Below are 16,109 nucleotides of genomic sequence, written 5' to 3' on the forward strand. Positions count from 1 at the left end.
TAAAAAGGGACTCAAGGAAGGGAGGGACGTGCTCTCCTTCCTGTGTTGGAGGAGGTGATGCTTGCTGCTGCTTCAGCCACCTCGCTGAGGCTGACCACTCCTGGTGGTGCTTGATTTCATAGCTGAGCCGCTGGAACCACCAGCATATGTCCTGAGTGCTTAAACCTGTGCTCACTCTTCTGCTCGTTATGGCCCAAAGCACACCCGTGATCGATATATAAAATCACCCTTCGCTTACTTATTACTGCTACCTTCCCGCCCCTATCATGTAAGCTGCATGAAGAGACGGGCTTGCCCCTCTTTCATCACTGCATCCCTGTCGCATGGATTGGACACTGTCTGGCACATACCACTCCTGGACCGGGGATGAGCTTACTCATCTCTGTGGCTCCAGCAAGTGGCAGGGACTCAAAAGCCTCTGTTGGATCGAATGGCCAGAAGACAGCTGCTCAAGAACCCAATTTAATAAGATTTAACCCAATTTAATAAGATTTACAAGTCGACACGTACAAAAAACACCTAACAACATACAAGCCATTGCAAGACTAAGGGCTAAATCCAGAATGCAGAGAGATCCCCTGGACGGGGTCCTGACACGTTGGCCATCTGAAGGTATTTTCCCACTGATTCTCTACGTCTTGGCCTTACCTAACAATGGAACCAAACCCCAAAACTGAGGCTAACATTTGAGAGCCACCCAGATCTAACTGTCCCTTCCCCCAGCCACGCTACTCTAGGAGGAGTGGAACTGAAAGAAGGGGAGAGACTATCACCCTAAAGAGGCCAGAGCCTTTGGCACCAGCTGACAAGGACTTCACAGTTGCCCGATGACTGTGTGTTTCTCCTACTTACTTATGGTCAAATGCCCACTGTGTCTGCAAGCTTGGCTGGCCCATGGGGACCCTGAAGGTTGGGGGAGGCAGAGGGCTGGCCCAAACACCTTGGGGAGGCCAAAGGGAGACATGACCGGGCTGGAGGTCCCCATCCTGACTTGCTGCCTTGCTCCCACTAGCCATCCCCCCAGGAATCACCACTGCAGGGGGCCGACGTCAGCCCCTATCTCCTTCTCCTCCTCCTCCTCCTTCAGCTGGAAGGGCTTCACTGGCCACTTCACCCTGACGATGGGCTCCACGTGGTCCTGAAGCCGGTGCCGCTTCATGTGGGCATTTCGACTCTTGATCTTGTCGAACACCCTGAGGAGTCACCAGAGGTCATGGGGGTCAGAGCAGGGGCGGGGGGGTCACCCTGAGGGCGGTGGTGTGAGCGCATCGAGGGAAGGGGCCGTTACCTCTCACACTCTCTGCAGGGAAAGACGCCCCGGCCCTCTACGTTCCCGGGCGGCTCGGGAGTCCGCTTGGGGCCGGTGTTGGGGCTGGCGTTGAGGATGGACTCCCTCCTGTAACTCTTGGTCTTTATCTTTAACTCGGGGGTTGGATGGTGGCTGGGTCTCTCCGGAGGGCTGCAAGTGACCTGCAGAGGGAACAGAAATCACAGTCAGGGTGCTGACCCTCCACCCTCACAAGGGAGACGCAGGGATCCAGGAAACAAAGGTCCTCTGCAGGGAGACCCTTCACGCGGGGCGCCCTCCGTGACCCCCCCACACTTAGATGGGCAGTGAGAGTCCAGGTCAGCACTGAACTCTAGACCCTGCATGACCCCCTACCTTTGCTTCTGTCCTGTCTGCTTCATCTGGCTCTCTCTTGAGCCTCTTTTCCAGCCCTGGGGCTCGGCCACAGTCAAATTTTATCATTTTTTTCCAGATGTAATAATACTCAACACACTGGGCTACGGTCTTTGTCTGGATCTAATGAGAGAAGACAGAAGCTGGCTATGGGCAGCCCGACGTCCCCTTCCCACGGGGCCAGCCACCGCTTTTATAAAGCCCTCTCCTTTGACATGGCGTGCCCCTTCACTACAAGGGGCAGAGAACCACAGAGTCATCCCAGGTGATGAGGAGGTTCATAGTAAAGCCACCACAGCCAAGACCATCTGAGCTCTGCACTATCTGAGCAGCAAGGCCTTCCCAGGAATCCTTCCCGTGGAAAGACACACAAGAAGGTACACCACAGGCGGCCCACTGCGACATCCTGCCTGCAGGCCACGAGCTCACCAACCGGACTAACTACAGCAGAATGCCCTCAGGGGGTGGATACCACACGGCCTCTGCATCAGCTACACAGGCAGAGCCCTGCAGCACTGAAGAAAGGGGCCCCTGGGAGGAGGAGGAGGTTTTGAGGGCCTGGTTTGATCCTGGGGCATTCAGACCTCACTATTTGTTCCTCCCTCCAATAAGAAGTGATCCCATTAACGATAACTTCTGTAAAAACTAAACAGAATGGAAAAGTTTAATTGCTCCAGAAAGAAAATGTCTCAGGAACATGAAACTGGCCATTTAATATGTGGAGCGCAGTTCAGAATACACTGAGGATGCCCCCAAAATGTAAACACGTGACTTGTATTCACCTTTTGTTATTGGTATATATTGAATATTACAATTTTAACAGTTTTTTCCTTTCTTCAAATGTGTATACATTTTTCTGGCACCCTCTATACTTCCTCCACATGAATTTTTTTTCAGCTGTGCATTTACAAACTAGGAGTCAAACAGTATATCTTCTTCCTAAGAAATATCTTTAGGTTAAAAAGAAGTTGAGCTTCTGTTTCCAAACAAGATAGAGCAACATAAACAACATCAACCCTCCCATCAAAAACAATTGACAAGAGGGCCGGCCCGGTGGCTCAGGCGGTTAGAGCTCCTAACTCCGAAGGCTGCAGGTTCGATTCCCACATGGGCCAGTGGGCTCTCAACCACAAGGTTGCCAGTTCAACAACTCGAGTCCCGCAAGGGATAGTGGGGTGCGCCCCCTGCAACTAAGATTGAACATGGCACCTTGAGCTGAGCTGCCGCTGAGCTCCCGGATGGCTCAGTTGGTTGGAGCGTGTCCTCTCAACCACAAGGCTGCTGGTTTCGACTCCTGCAAGGGATGGTGGGCAGTGCCCCCTGCAACTAGCAACGGCAACTGGACCTGGAGCTGAGATGCGCCCTCCACAACTAAGATTGAAAGGACAACAACTTGACTTGGAAAAAAGTCCTGGAAGTACACACTGTTCCCCAATAAAGTCCTGTTCCCCTTCCCCAATAAAATCTTTTTTTAAAAATACAAAAAACAAATGACAAGAAAATCAAAACATATGAAACAATGGTTAGTAAGACAGTAGATACCAGTCAAAAAAAGCCTTTTCTGAGAGACAGAAAATAAATAACGATAGTCTTAACGAGAGCGAGTCCAGGCCACGACCCCAGGGAGGAGGATCCAGGCAGAGCCCAGCAGACTTCCTGAGTTGAGATGGAGCGGAGCGTCTGGGGAGACCAAGGTGGCGAAAGTCCACAGGATGGAGTACAGCAGAAGAGAGAGCAGCAAGGAAGAAAACTCCAGAGTTCTGGACAGAATTGGTTTCAAGCACTCAGCAAAGTTCTGACCAGCACATGTATATAAGGAGATGAGACAAAGCTGGGTAAAGAACCACCCAAAAGGATTAGCGGAAAAGGTGTCTGTATCTCACACAGGGCCAAGAGCAGTGTCTGTTCCCACTAGCCAGGGTGGAAAACCTCCTAATTCACAGGACCTTGGTGGAGTGATGAGAATGGTCTTGTCTTAGTAATGAGGAAGAATGAGCCCTAGCTGCTGTGGTCCCATCTAAAAAAATCCAAAAGCAATACTCAAAAGGAACAAGTTGTGTTCAAGAAATTGTATCCCAGAACAAAGTACAAGAATATTTATAAGAATGCAAAAATATCCAGCACCCAACAAGCTAAAGCTCACAATGCCTGGAATCCAATGAAAAATGACCAGGCATGCAAAGAGGCAGGAAAATATGACACATAACAGGGAGAAAAAACAATCTGTTGGGATCAACACAGAATGGATACAGACATTAGAATCAGCAGGGAAGGACAGTAAAATTTACTATAACTGTATAATATAGGTTCAAAAAGTTAAGACATGGAGGATATAAAAGATACCCAAATAGAACTTCTGGAGATGAAAACTACAATGTCTGAGATGAAAATTACAGTGCATGGGATTAACATCAGATTAGACACTGCAGAGGGTAAGATTAGTGAACTTGAAGATACAGCACTGGAAACCACCCAAAATGAAACATATAGAAAAAAGAATTAGTAAAAATGGAAAGAGCATCAGTGAGCTGTGAGCTGTGGGCCAACTGCAGGAAGCCTAACACACATTTAAGTGAAGTCCTCAAAGGAGAAGGGAGGGACACAAGAAGTATATGAAGAAATAATGGGCGAAATGTCCCCAAATTGAGTGGAAACTGTAGACCCACAGGTCTAAGAGGCTCCACAAACCCCAAAGACAAGGAAAAAAAATGAAGAAAACTACACCAAAGCAAATCAATAAAATTGCTCAAGATCAAAACCAGTGATAAGGAGAAATTCCTAAAAACAGCCAGCCAGAGGAAAAAGACAGATTATATACAGAGAACAAAGACCAGAAAATCAGTAAGTTTATTGTTGGAAATAAAAGCAAGAAGAAAGTAGAGCAACATCTTTAAATTACTGAGAAAAAAAAGACAAGGTAGAATTCTATAATTAGTAAAGATCTCTCAGAAATGAAGGCAAAAGAGACTTTTTTTGATATACAAAAGCTGAAAGAATTCATTACTAGCAAACATGCACTACAAGACATGTTAAATGATTTACATTGATTTCCTTCTGGAGCTTTCTGCCAGATGGAAATATGGATCTACACAAAGGAATGCAGAGCAATGAAAATAGTAATTACATGGATAAATGAGTAAGATTTCTTATTTAAATCTCTCTAAAAAAACAACTGACTGTTTAAACAAAAATAATAACACTATACTGTGGGGGCAGGGGGAAGGCGGGGGAGGGAGCACAAGGCTCATAACACCAGCATGGGGCAGGAAGCTGCGTCCTACACAACTAGACTGAGAAACAATGGCTTGAATCGGAGTGGGGGGGGGGTGGAAGGAGAAAAAAATCAGAAAAAGTAGATTTCAGGACAAAGAGTAATACCAGGGGTAAAGAAAATTTCATCGTGATCAAAGGGTCAATTAATCAAGAGGACACATAAGAATCCTAAATGTTTATGTATCTAAATTCAAAGACAAATTACCAGGATCAGGAATGAGAGTGGTGACATCACTATGGTCTACAGATACAAAAAGAATAATATGAGAATACTATGAACTTTATGCTACTGTACAAGACAACTTACAAGAAATGTACAAATTCTTTGAAGGACAAAAACTACCAAATCTCACCCAAGACAACACTGATAACCTGAATAGCCCTGTATCAATTAAATAAATTGAATTTATAGTTAAAAACCTTCTCACAAAGAAAATTCCAGGCCTAGGTGGCTTCACTAATAAATATTTAAAGAATAAATAAAACCAATTCTAAACAAACTCTTCCAAAAAATTGAAGAGGAGGAAATACTTCCCAATTCAATTTATAAGGTCAGCATTACCCTGATAACAAAGTCAGACAGATATCACAAGGAAAGAAAGCTCCACACCAATATTCTTCATGAACATAGATGAAAAATTCTAAATGAAATTTTAACAAATAGGATCCAACAACATATATATAAAGGACAATACACCATGACCAAATGGGGGTCATAAATGTAAGTAGAAAACCTAAAATTATAAAACTTCTAAAATAAAACGGGAAAATCTTTGAAACTTTAGGTTAGGCAAAGATTTCTTACATACAACACCAAAATCATGGTCCATTAAAAAATTAATAAATTGAACTTAATCAAAATTTAAAACTTTTCTTCAACAAACACTTTTAAGACACCAAAAAGCCATAGACTGGGGGAAACTATTCTGCAAAACACATACCTGGATAAAGGACTCTTGTCCAAAACAAAAAACTCCTACAACTCAGTAAAAATACAAACATTCCAATAAAAATATCGACAAAAGATATGCCGGCAAAAGAAGGCATACAGATAGCAAACAAGCACATGAAAAGATGCTCAGTATCGTTAATCATGGGGAAATGCAATGAGACACAACTATATACTCATTAGAATGGCTAAAATTAAGAAGGCTGACCATATCGAGTGTTGGTGAGGGTGTGGAGCAACTGGAACTCTGAGGGTGGGAATGTGAAATGGTACAATCACTTTAGAGAACAGTTTGGCAGTCTCTTAGAAAGTTAAACATACGCCTACCATATGACCCACTTATTCCCCTCCTAGGTATTTACCCCCCAAAAACAGTACATGTCCACGCAAAGACTCGTACACAAATGTTTGCAGCAGCTTTATTTATAATTTCCAGTAACCAGAAACCACTCAGATGTCCACGAACAGGTGAATGATTAAACTGTGGTACATCCAATGGAATAATCCTGAGCAATAAAAAGGGTGAACTATTGGTACAACATGGATGAATCGCAATTATGCTGAGTGTAAGAAGCCAGACAAAGCAGAGCACATGCTGTATGATTCTTCCATTTATGAAAATTCTGGAAATTGCAAACTAATTTATAGTAACAGAAAGTATATAAGGAGTTGACTATGGACAGGTGGCCGGAAGGAGGGATTACCAAGAGGCAGGAGGAAGCTTTTGGGGGGGATGGATGTGTTTGTTATGTTGACCATGGTGATAGTTTTACAGATGCATAAATACGTCAAAACATCAAATCTTACACTTTGATTATGTGCAGTTTGTGTCTATAAAGTTAAAAAAAGAACAAAAAAGTCAGGAGGATATTAAGTGTGTAGGACCTCATCCTTTTTTAAGTACAGTAGTACCTTGGTTTTTGAATGTCTCTGTTGAGGAACATTTTGGTTTACGAACACCGTAAATTGTATGGATCTATGGTATCATTAGATAGTAAAATTCATGCTAAATTTGCAGCTTTAGGGATTGATTTTAAAGGTCTGGAATGGATTAATCCATTTTGCATTACTTTCTATGGGGAAACTGTGCCTCGGTTTTCGCACCGAACATTTTGGAACTCGAACTGTCTTCCGGAACGGATTACATTTGAAAACCGAGGTACCACTGTACACACATATATGTGTGTAAGATCTGTACAGGCAGAGAAATGCCTCACATGTACAACCAAACAGAGGTTGTCAATCAGAAGCAGACTGTGGGAAGGGGTGGGGAGAGCTTTGCTTGAGCACGTGATGCATTTCTGTACTGTTTGGAGTTGTTCACAACAATGGCTCTTTAGAGTATGAACTGTTTACAAATGTGAGCAGTGTCGCCCCGGAAGGGCCCTTCAGCTCTAGCTCGGCTCAGTTGTGTGAGGCAAAGCCTCGTCTACACAGGCCCACCCACGTTCGCCTTACCATCTTGTGTATCAAGTAAAAGTCCTTCTTGTGGGCACAAAACGCCTTCTTAAAGAGCCTCTTTTCCATAGGGGTCCAGACGTCTGAACCTATCAGAGAAACAGCCAAGAGAGGGAAGGGTGTTTCTCCGCCAGGGACCACAGCCATGGCTGAAATGTACACCACCTTCCTTTGTAAGCGACCATTACTGAGCACCAATTATGTGCCAAGCATTCTGCTAAGCCCCTTGCCTGATTTATATCATACAATCCTCACAAGAACCTTAGCAGGTAGGGATCATTATTATCCCCATTTTACAGATGTAGCAACTGAGGCTTCCACTGGTTAAGAGATTTGCCAATGGCAGGTGAAGGCCCCAGGCCACGTGATTCCAGGGCTGGACCTGAGCCTGCCTCCAGCCCTGTCGCCTGGAGCATTCCTTCTAGGCTGGGTGGAGCCCATGAGGGAACCACTGGAAAAGGGGAAGGTGGGCTCTAACTAGAAGAAAAGGGTGTCCACTGAGTCACCCTGGAAAGGACAGGCCCTTCTGGAAAGGCAGATAGAATCCCTAAGAGAATGCCAAAAGGCACGAGTGGAGCTTGCCACGGAAGCTGACCGGTTCCCGGGGTCTCAGGCAGGCAGAGACCACGCCACCACCTTGCACCAGTCACCTGTGTAGCGATAGTCGGAGAGTGGGTGAGTCTGTGGCTTCTGGGGTCCTCTGAGTAGAAGGGTCTCCAGGGCAACCTGGAACAAGAGGAGGGGCAGGCTACTAATCAGGGAGGAAAGGTAAGGTAGAGACCTGCCTTCATCGTCTCACTCATTTGAAAACTGCTTACAGCCTTCCCCATCTCACAGCTGCTCACGATGTGGTGGGTTTGCCACCCGTGACATCTAAGCGCACTGTTGGGGGCAGCTGACACTATTTTCTCATAGCAAGATTTTCATGATGAAGGAAACAGTGCATGATTTACTCCAGCCCAAGCTCTGTATTCCTTCAACGACCAACATTTTGAGTAGCACAGTCCTTGCCTATTGTCCCACTTTATTTTCTTCATAACACTAATCATTATCTTACAATTTAAAAACGTATTTCCTGTTTTGACTCTTCTAAAATGTAAGCCCCAGGAAGAGAGGGATTTTGTGTTGCTCACCAGCATAATCCCAGTTGGGACTGGCTGTGTAATTTGCGGGGACTGATGCAAAATGAAAATGCGGGACCCCTTGTTCAAAAATTAAGAAGTTCAAGAAGGTGGCATCAGAGCCTTGAACCAAGCGTGGGCCCCCTGAGCCATCCCTGGCCCCAGGGCCACACTCACCAGGCACCCAGTGGGACCCAATAACCATGTGATTACTCTGCTGAGCACTTGCTACGTGCCAGGCACTGCCTCTCAGCTTGAGAAAAGGCATGACTGCAGCACTGCCTTTTGGGTCCCTAACTTGGTAACTTGACTTTTCCTGTCCCACTCTCCAGAGTTGGGCTTTTAATGTATTTTCTAAATCTCGGGATTGCGTGGAGGGCCCCTGAAGGAGGCAGAGGCATTTCTGTTGCATCAGAAGTTTTCATGTATGGGGTTTTGATCAAAAAGATAAAGCTCAATAAATCAACCACACTCATGCAGGACCTGAGTTGAGTCCACTAGGCTCCCCTCCCCACTGCCACAGACATCTCGGAGGAACGTGGTGCCCTGTTGTTGCTCCAGATAAATAATTGATTAACTGAGCCCATATCTGCTCATTTCCCCAACAGTTCTCGAGGACCACATCAATCCAAGCCATGTGGAAAGGATGGGTGGCCTTCCTTCAGTTTTCATAGCTGCAACCGCCCACAAAGATGGCACGCGGCAGGGACCTGGAGCCCTGCCCCAGGAGAGCAGGGAGCTGCCCACGCTCCCCGAGCACCGCCCCACCCCCACCCCCCTCACCTGGACGTTGCCCTGGGCTTCGTGCAGGCAGTGCAGAGCGAGCTCCAGGTTGGTGCCCCCGCCCGGCATCACACTGGAGCAGGCCACATTGCAGAGCTCGGTCACTGTTTCCAGCAAGCGGCCCAGCAGAGGGAGAGGAGACAGGGAATCAGCAAGGGCTAGAGAGAAGACTCCCCGATAGCACAGAGACGGGACACCTCGTTACCAGCTCCCTCACATCTCCGGGAAAGCAGGCTGAGAGAAGGGAGGGGCAAGGAGAAAGGGCAGAAACTTTGCTCCCAGCACCTGCTTTGGATGACCCGGCCAGCTACTGTGAGAAGAGAGACTCAGCATGGGAGAAGCAATACAGCCCGAGGGCTAGTCCCCACAACCCTCCCCACCCCCAGGGGACACTGCTTCTTAGTCAAGGTGAGAACTAGGAGGAGAAACTCCTTGGAGATAGGGGTGGGGAAGGTCCTTGGGAATTGGGACCCGAAGTCCCAGCCACCTCTATCCTGTGTTTCCGGGTTGGTCATCATATCTCCCCACGGCTTCCAGACCAGAGAAACTACATGCTCATCAGTTCCAGCCAGCGATCTGTCCTGGAGCTCTGGGATCTCAGCCTGAAACCGGCTTCCTATGTTGATGTGTCTGAAATGAAGTCACACACACACAGACGTGTGGGACATCCGCATGTGACTCAGATGGGAAATAAAACAGACACGCGTGGTGTGCCCTGCTCTGTGGAAACCCTCTGCCATCTCTCAGATGCGAGTGTTTGTCACGTCTGACAGACACGCACAGGCATACCAGAAACCTCTCGAGGGACACTTCCTTCCTTCCTCCAATTTCCTTTGTTGCTAGATTTCTGGCCTCAGGTGTCTCTCTCGGGGGTTTAAGACAGGGGAGGTGGATGCTGATACCTGGCATCCTTCTACATCCATGGCCACGCCCACTTAGCCACAGCCCATGGATACTCACCATCACCAATGCCACCTAGAACCCCAGGGTCCGGGGCATTTTGTGCCATGGGCCCAACTATGGTATGCCTGGACAGAAGGAAAATTGGGGGAACATCCCCCACACACCTGCAGAAATCTACCACTTTTCTCCTGGGGAGACTATGTAGCTAGACCCAACCCCCTGTGATGAAGGAGCCCATGGGAAAAACTGACACTGGAATGCAAGGAAGGCAAAGGCATCCCCACTTGGGAAGGACCCTCAGGTTCTGAGTCTGTTTCAACTCACGGTTCAACGCTAATCTTGGTGTCATCCTTCACCACACAGATGCCAACAGAGCCATCCACTTGATCTAGAAAGCACAATGAAAAGCCTCAAGAAGAGGGACTAGAAGTGATGCATGGCGTGTCTTCTGCCTGCCTTTACAGAGCAGCTGAAAGCCAGCTCTTTAAGATGGCATGGTATAGAGGGGCCTCAAAAAATTAAAAACAGAATTACCATATGATCTAGCAACCTCACTTTGGGGTATTTATCCAAAAGAACTGAAATCAGGATCTTAAGAGATACCTGCACTCCCATTCATGTTCAATGCAGCACTGTGCACAGTGGCCAAAGTATGGCAACAACCTAAACGTCCATTGACAGGTGAATGGAGAAAGAAAATGTGGTGTATGGACAACAGAATACTAGTTAGCCTTAAAAAAAGAAATTCTGTAATATGTGACAATAGGATGAACCTTGAGGACATGTTGCTAAGTGAAACGAGCCAGTCACAGAAAGAGAAATAATGCCTGATCCAATCATTATATATGACGCATGCCAACAGTCAAACCCATACAATGAGAGAGTGAGATGGTGGCTGTCAGGGGCTGTGGGAGGGGGCGATGGGGAGTTACTACTCAACAGGCGGAAAGTTTCAAAAGAGCAAGAGGAATACGCTCTCGAGGCCTGCTGCACAACACCGTACCTATCAATAATACTGTACGGCACGCTTGCTAAGAGGGTAGATCTCGTTAGCTGTTCTTACCACAATAAAATAAATTTTTAAAAAAAGATTGCATGGAAGCGGGTAGGACTTCAGAAAAGGCAGAGTAAGGAACTCAGCAAAATAATGAATTAACTTGATAAAAATTATTTAAAAACCAGTAAGTTGAAGTCGCTGTAAGTTGTACTTAAAGTACACAGCATTTTAAGAAACGCTAATTCAAGAAAATTGACTAAATCTTGGTAAGAACAGTGACAGTCTGGGACATATGAGGTAGGACCAGCACTCCCTTACCCACCTGGCCCACAGATCTGTATAACAGAATGATATACTCCATGTAGGTACAGCCAAGTAGATGGGGGCTCCCTCTCTCCCCCAGATCCCATGCTTAAAGAATTAAAGGAAGGTATAATGAAAATTCCTCATCAAAAAGAGAATACCATTAAGAGACAGAAATTATGGAAAAATAACCAAATGGAAATTCTGGGGTACAATAACCAAAATGAGGCTCAAAATATTTGAGATGACAAGAGAAATGATCAGCAAACTTGAAGATAGATCAGTGGAGATTGTGGAATCTGAAGAACAGAGAGAAAAAAGAATGAAGGAAAATGAAGAGACTCAGAGAAATGTGGGACATCATTAAATGCAACAACATACGTGTAATGGGAATACCAGAAGGAGAAGAGAAAGGGAAAAATATTTGAAGTGTTAATGGCTGAAAACTTCCCAAATTTGATTTAAAACAACATATGAGGTATGATTTAAAAAAATACAGTGAATGCTGCTGCCAAGTGCCATCCAACGAAAAGGCGGGGATCTTCGATATGGGAAGCGGAGAGTCAAACCTCAATAACAGTGTGTGACAAGTTTCAACTTGTTTGGTGCAGTCAGTCAGGTGTGAACTACGATTTAGAGAATGTGTGTTTTAAAGTGTGCCCTAAATCATCGTCCATCGTGACAATGCCCTGTGTCATACACAGCTTCTGGTATGGCAATTTCTGTCAAATAAAAACATTACGGTGTATCCTCACCCACCTTATTCACCAGATCTGGCACCGTGCGACTTCTGGCTTTTTCCCAAAGTCAAATGACCATGAAAGGTAAACATTTTGAATTGGTTCAGGACATCAACACAGACACAACGGTGCAACTAAAGACACTCATGAAAGAGGACTTCCAAAACTGCTTCAGAAAGTGGCAAGAACAATGGGGTAAGTGTGTTTGAAGTGAGGGGGAGTATTTTGAGGGGGATTCATGGCAATGTGTATTTTACTGTAATAACTTTTTAAAATTTAAACTTTCACCACATTTTTAAAAATCATACCTCACATATATCTAGGAAACTATAAAATCCAAGTGGGATAAACAGAAAGCAAAATGGCAGATGTAAATCCAACCACATCAATATAACATTAAATGAGATGAGAATGGACTAAACAAACCAATCCAAAGGCAGAGTTTGTCATACTGGATTTTAAAACATAAGCTCCACCTTATGCTGTCTATAGGAGACATTCTTTATTTTCAAGGACACAAATAGGTTGAAAGTAAAAGAACAGAAGAATATATACGAAGCAAACAACCAGAAAAGAGATGAAATGGCTATACTAATGTCAGGCAAATTAGACTTGAAAACAAAAAATATTATTAAAGATGATAAAATTATCGTAATGATGATAAATGATATCAGAAACATATCATAGTAATAAAAGCCCAAGCCATCAGAAAGATGTGACAATTATAAACAGGTATGCATGTAAAAACAGAGCCTAAAAATACAGGAAGAAAAGACTGATGGAACTGAAGGATACAATACATAATTTAAAAACAATGGATGGGGCGGTTGGAGCTCTAACACCGAAGGCTGCCGGTTGGATTCCCACATGGGCCAGTGCCAGATGGCTCAGTTGGTTGGAGTGAGTTCTCTCAACCACAAGGTTGCTGGTTCGACTCCCACAAGGGATGGTGGGCTGCGCCCCCTGCAACTAGCAATGGCAACTGGACCTGGAGCTGAGCTGCGCCCTCCACAACTAAGACTGAAAGGACAACAACTTGACTTGTTGTTCAAGTCAAGGCCTGGAAGTACACACTGTTCCCCAATAAAGTCCTGTTCCCCTGCCCCAATAAAATCTTTAAAATATATAATAAATAAAATATAAAAACAATGGTTGGAGATTTCAATACTTTCAATAATGAATAGGACAACTAGGCAGAAGATCAAAAAGGAAATAGAAGATGAACAATACTATAAACTAACTAGACACAACAGACGTTTACAGACCATCCCACCCAACGTCTTCTCAAGTGCGCAGGGAACATTTTCCAGCCCATAAAACATGCCTCAGTAATTTAGGACAGAATTCATACAACGTATGTTCTCTGACCACAACAGAATTAAATTAGAAATCAATAAAAGAAGGCAATTTGGAAAATTCACAAAGATGTAGGAATTAAACAACACACTCCTTAATAATCAATGTGTCAAAGGAGAGATTAAAACAGAAATTAGAAAATACTTTGAGAGGACTGAAAACAACATACTACAACTTACGAAATGTAGCTAAAGCAATGCTCAGAGAAAAATCTGTAGATGTAAATGTCTGTTTTAAAAAAAAATCTCGGAAGCATTTATATCAGCCTGTTGAGATCTTGCTTCTAGGTGTATCTCTTTTTGGTTCAAATAAATTTTATAAAACTTCAACAACAAAAAAGGAAGAAAGAAATCTCAAATCATTTATAGTCAATTGATTTTCAACAAGGTACAACACAATTCAATGGGAAAAGAAAGTTCTTTTGAACAAATAGGGCGGGAACAACTGAAACCCACATGCAAAAGAATGAATTTGGACCCCTACCTCACACAGTATATAAAAGTTAACTTAAAAGGGATCAAAGACCTAAATGTAAGAGTTAAAATGATAAAACTCTTCAAAGAAAACATGGGAGTAAATTTTTGTGACCTTTGGCCAGGCAAAACATTAGGTACAACAATAAAAGCACAGGTGACAAAAGAAAAAATAAATTGGACTTCATCAAAATTTTAAAAACATTTGTACTGCAAACATTAGCATAAATAAGATGAAAAGACAACCCACAAAAATGGGATCGAATGTTTGCAGGAAAATCACATATCTGATAAAGAGCTTATATCCAGAATACATAAGGAATGCTTACAACTCAATAATTAAAAGATAACAACTCAATATTTTAAATGGGCAAAGGATCTGAATAGACATTTCTCCTAAGATACACAAATGGACAATAAGCACATGGAAAGATGCTCAACGTCATTAGCCATCAGGAAAATGTAAATCAAAACCATAATGAGTACCACTTTACACCCACTAGGATGGTTATAATGAAAAAGATAGACAATAACAAGTATTGGCAAGAATGTGGAGAAATTGCAACTTTCATACAATGCTGGTGGGAACTTCGAATGGCCCAGCAGCCACTTTGGAAAACAGCCTGGCAGTTCCTTAAATGGTTAAACACAGAGTTACCGGATGACACAGCAATTCCACTCCTGGGTGTTTCCCAAGAGAAATGAAAACATACGTCCACACAGAAACGTACATGAATTTCCATAACAGCATTATTTATAATAGCCAAAAATTGGAAACAACCTAAATGCCCATCAACTGATGAATGGATAAATAAAACGTAGTGTTCTAGACAGTGGAATAGTACTCAGCCATTAAGAGGAAAGAAGCCCTGATCCGTGCTGCAACAAGGGTGACCCTTGAAAACATTATGTTAAATGAATACACTAGACACAAAATGTCACATATTGTATGATTCCAATTATACAAAATGTCCAGAATAAGCAAATCCATAGATAAAGTAGATCAGTAGTTTCCCTGGGGCTGGGGAGATGGGGCTACGGGGTGTGACTGCTAATGGGTACAATGCTTCTTCTGGGGTGATGAAAATGTTTTAAAATTGTGTGATGGATACACAACCCCGTGAATATACTAAAAAACATTGTATACTTTAAATGGTGATCCATACGGTATGTGAATTACGTCTCACTAAAGCTGTTAAAAAAGTCACATGGAAGGACAGGCACAAATGTGGTCAGGCTAAATGGCCTCCATGTTTTCTTTCTGTCTGTAAAACTCTAAGCACCTAGAAGCCTCTGGTCCGAGACGGTCCTATGATACTTATGAGCAGTAATAGGACCCAAGACAAGGCACAGCCATAGGCAGGAGACTCTGGACCAAATGCCACAAGCGAGGGTGGCTCTGGACACAGGCGGCCCGCCCTGTGATGACCAGACACGGCCAGTGTCAGCCTCACTCACCCAGAATGGTGCTGATGAGTTTGTCGGGACTGGCCTGCGCCGTCGTGGAACAGAGAGTGCTGAAATACAGGCCGGACCCCTCCCGGATGGGGCTGAGCATTGGGGGTGGAGTGTAGGGAGGGCACTGGAACAGGCCCTTCAGAAGGCGGTCCACCAGGAACACCGGAGACCGCAGGCAGCTCTGGTGGCACCCTCGGGGGCTCGGCTCCCCAGCCGTGGAGCGGGGAGGAGGCATGAACAGCGCCTTGGGCTGGGGGCGCTTCTTCCGCTTCCTATGTTGGCTGCACTCCCTGCTGTCTCTCTCTTCCGTGTCTTTCTCTTGTCCCTGGAGAAGAGAGTTCAGGACCACAGGGGTCACTTAAGCTGCTGCACAGCTTAGTCATCAAGATGGCGTGAGAGTGAGAAAAGGAACTGACCATGGAGACAGAGGAAGCATGACATGAACACACCCCAGGTGTCCATGCCTGGACCCCTCAGCCAAGGGGAGGCGAGCAGGGCCACCTGTCCCGAGCCGGACTGCGGATCCTAAGCCGAGTGACAGTCACGGCTGGAACCTACTCACGCACCCACACTTCAAGGAGGGGTCCTGACTCAGTGGATTTTGGTCAAGTGTG

The 16,109-nt window shown here is 44.8% G+C and overlaps 1 protein-coding gene across 1 annotated transcript in view; it reads right to left on the minus strand.

The window, feature by feature from the left end:
• Nucleotides 1–460: 460 nt before the first annotated feature.
• The window catches only part of ZNF541 (zinc finger protein 541), a 40,395-nt gene continuing 24,746 nt past the window's right edge, over nucleotides 461–16,109 (minus strand). The window contains 10 exon segments of the mRNA XM_081030795.1: nucleotides 461–1,193; nucleotides 1,289–1,470; nucleotides 1,664–1,804; nucleotides 7,362–7,450; nucleotides 8,012–8,087; nucleotides 9,266–9,369; nucleotides 9,753–9,895; nucleotides 10,493–10,556; nucleotides 15,496–15,855; nucleotide 15,858. Of these exon segments, the coding sequence (XP_080886921.1) occupies nucleotides 1,028–1,193; nucleotides 1,289–1,470; nucleotides 1,664–1,804; nucleotides 7,362–7,450; nucleotides 8,012–8,087; nucleotides 9,266–9,369; nucleotides 9,753–9,895; nucleotides 10,493–10,556; nucleotides 15,496–15,855; nucleotide 15,858 (1,326 nt within the window). The 3' untranslated portion in view covers nucleotides 461–1,027.

Source organism: Rhinolophus hipposideros, assembly GCF_964194185.1.
Source record: "Rhinolophus hipposideros genome assembly, chromosome: 21".
Taxonomy (NCBI): domain Eukaryota; kingdom Metazoa; phylum Chordata; class Mammalia; order Chiroptera; family Rhinolophidae; genus Rhinolophus; species Rhinolophus hipposideros.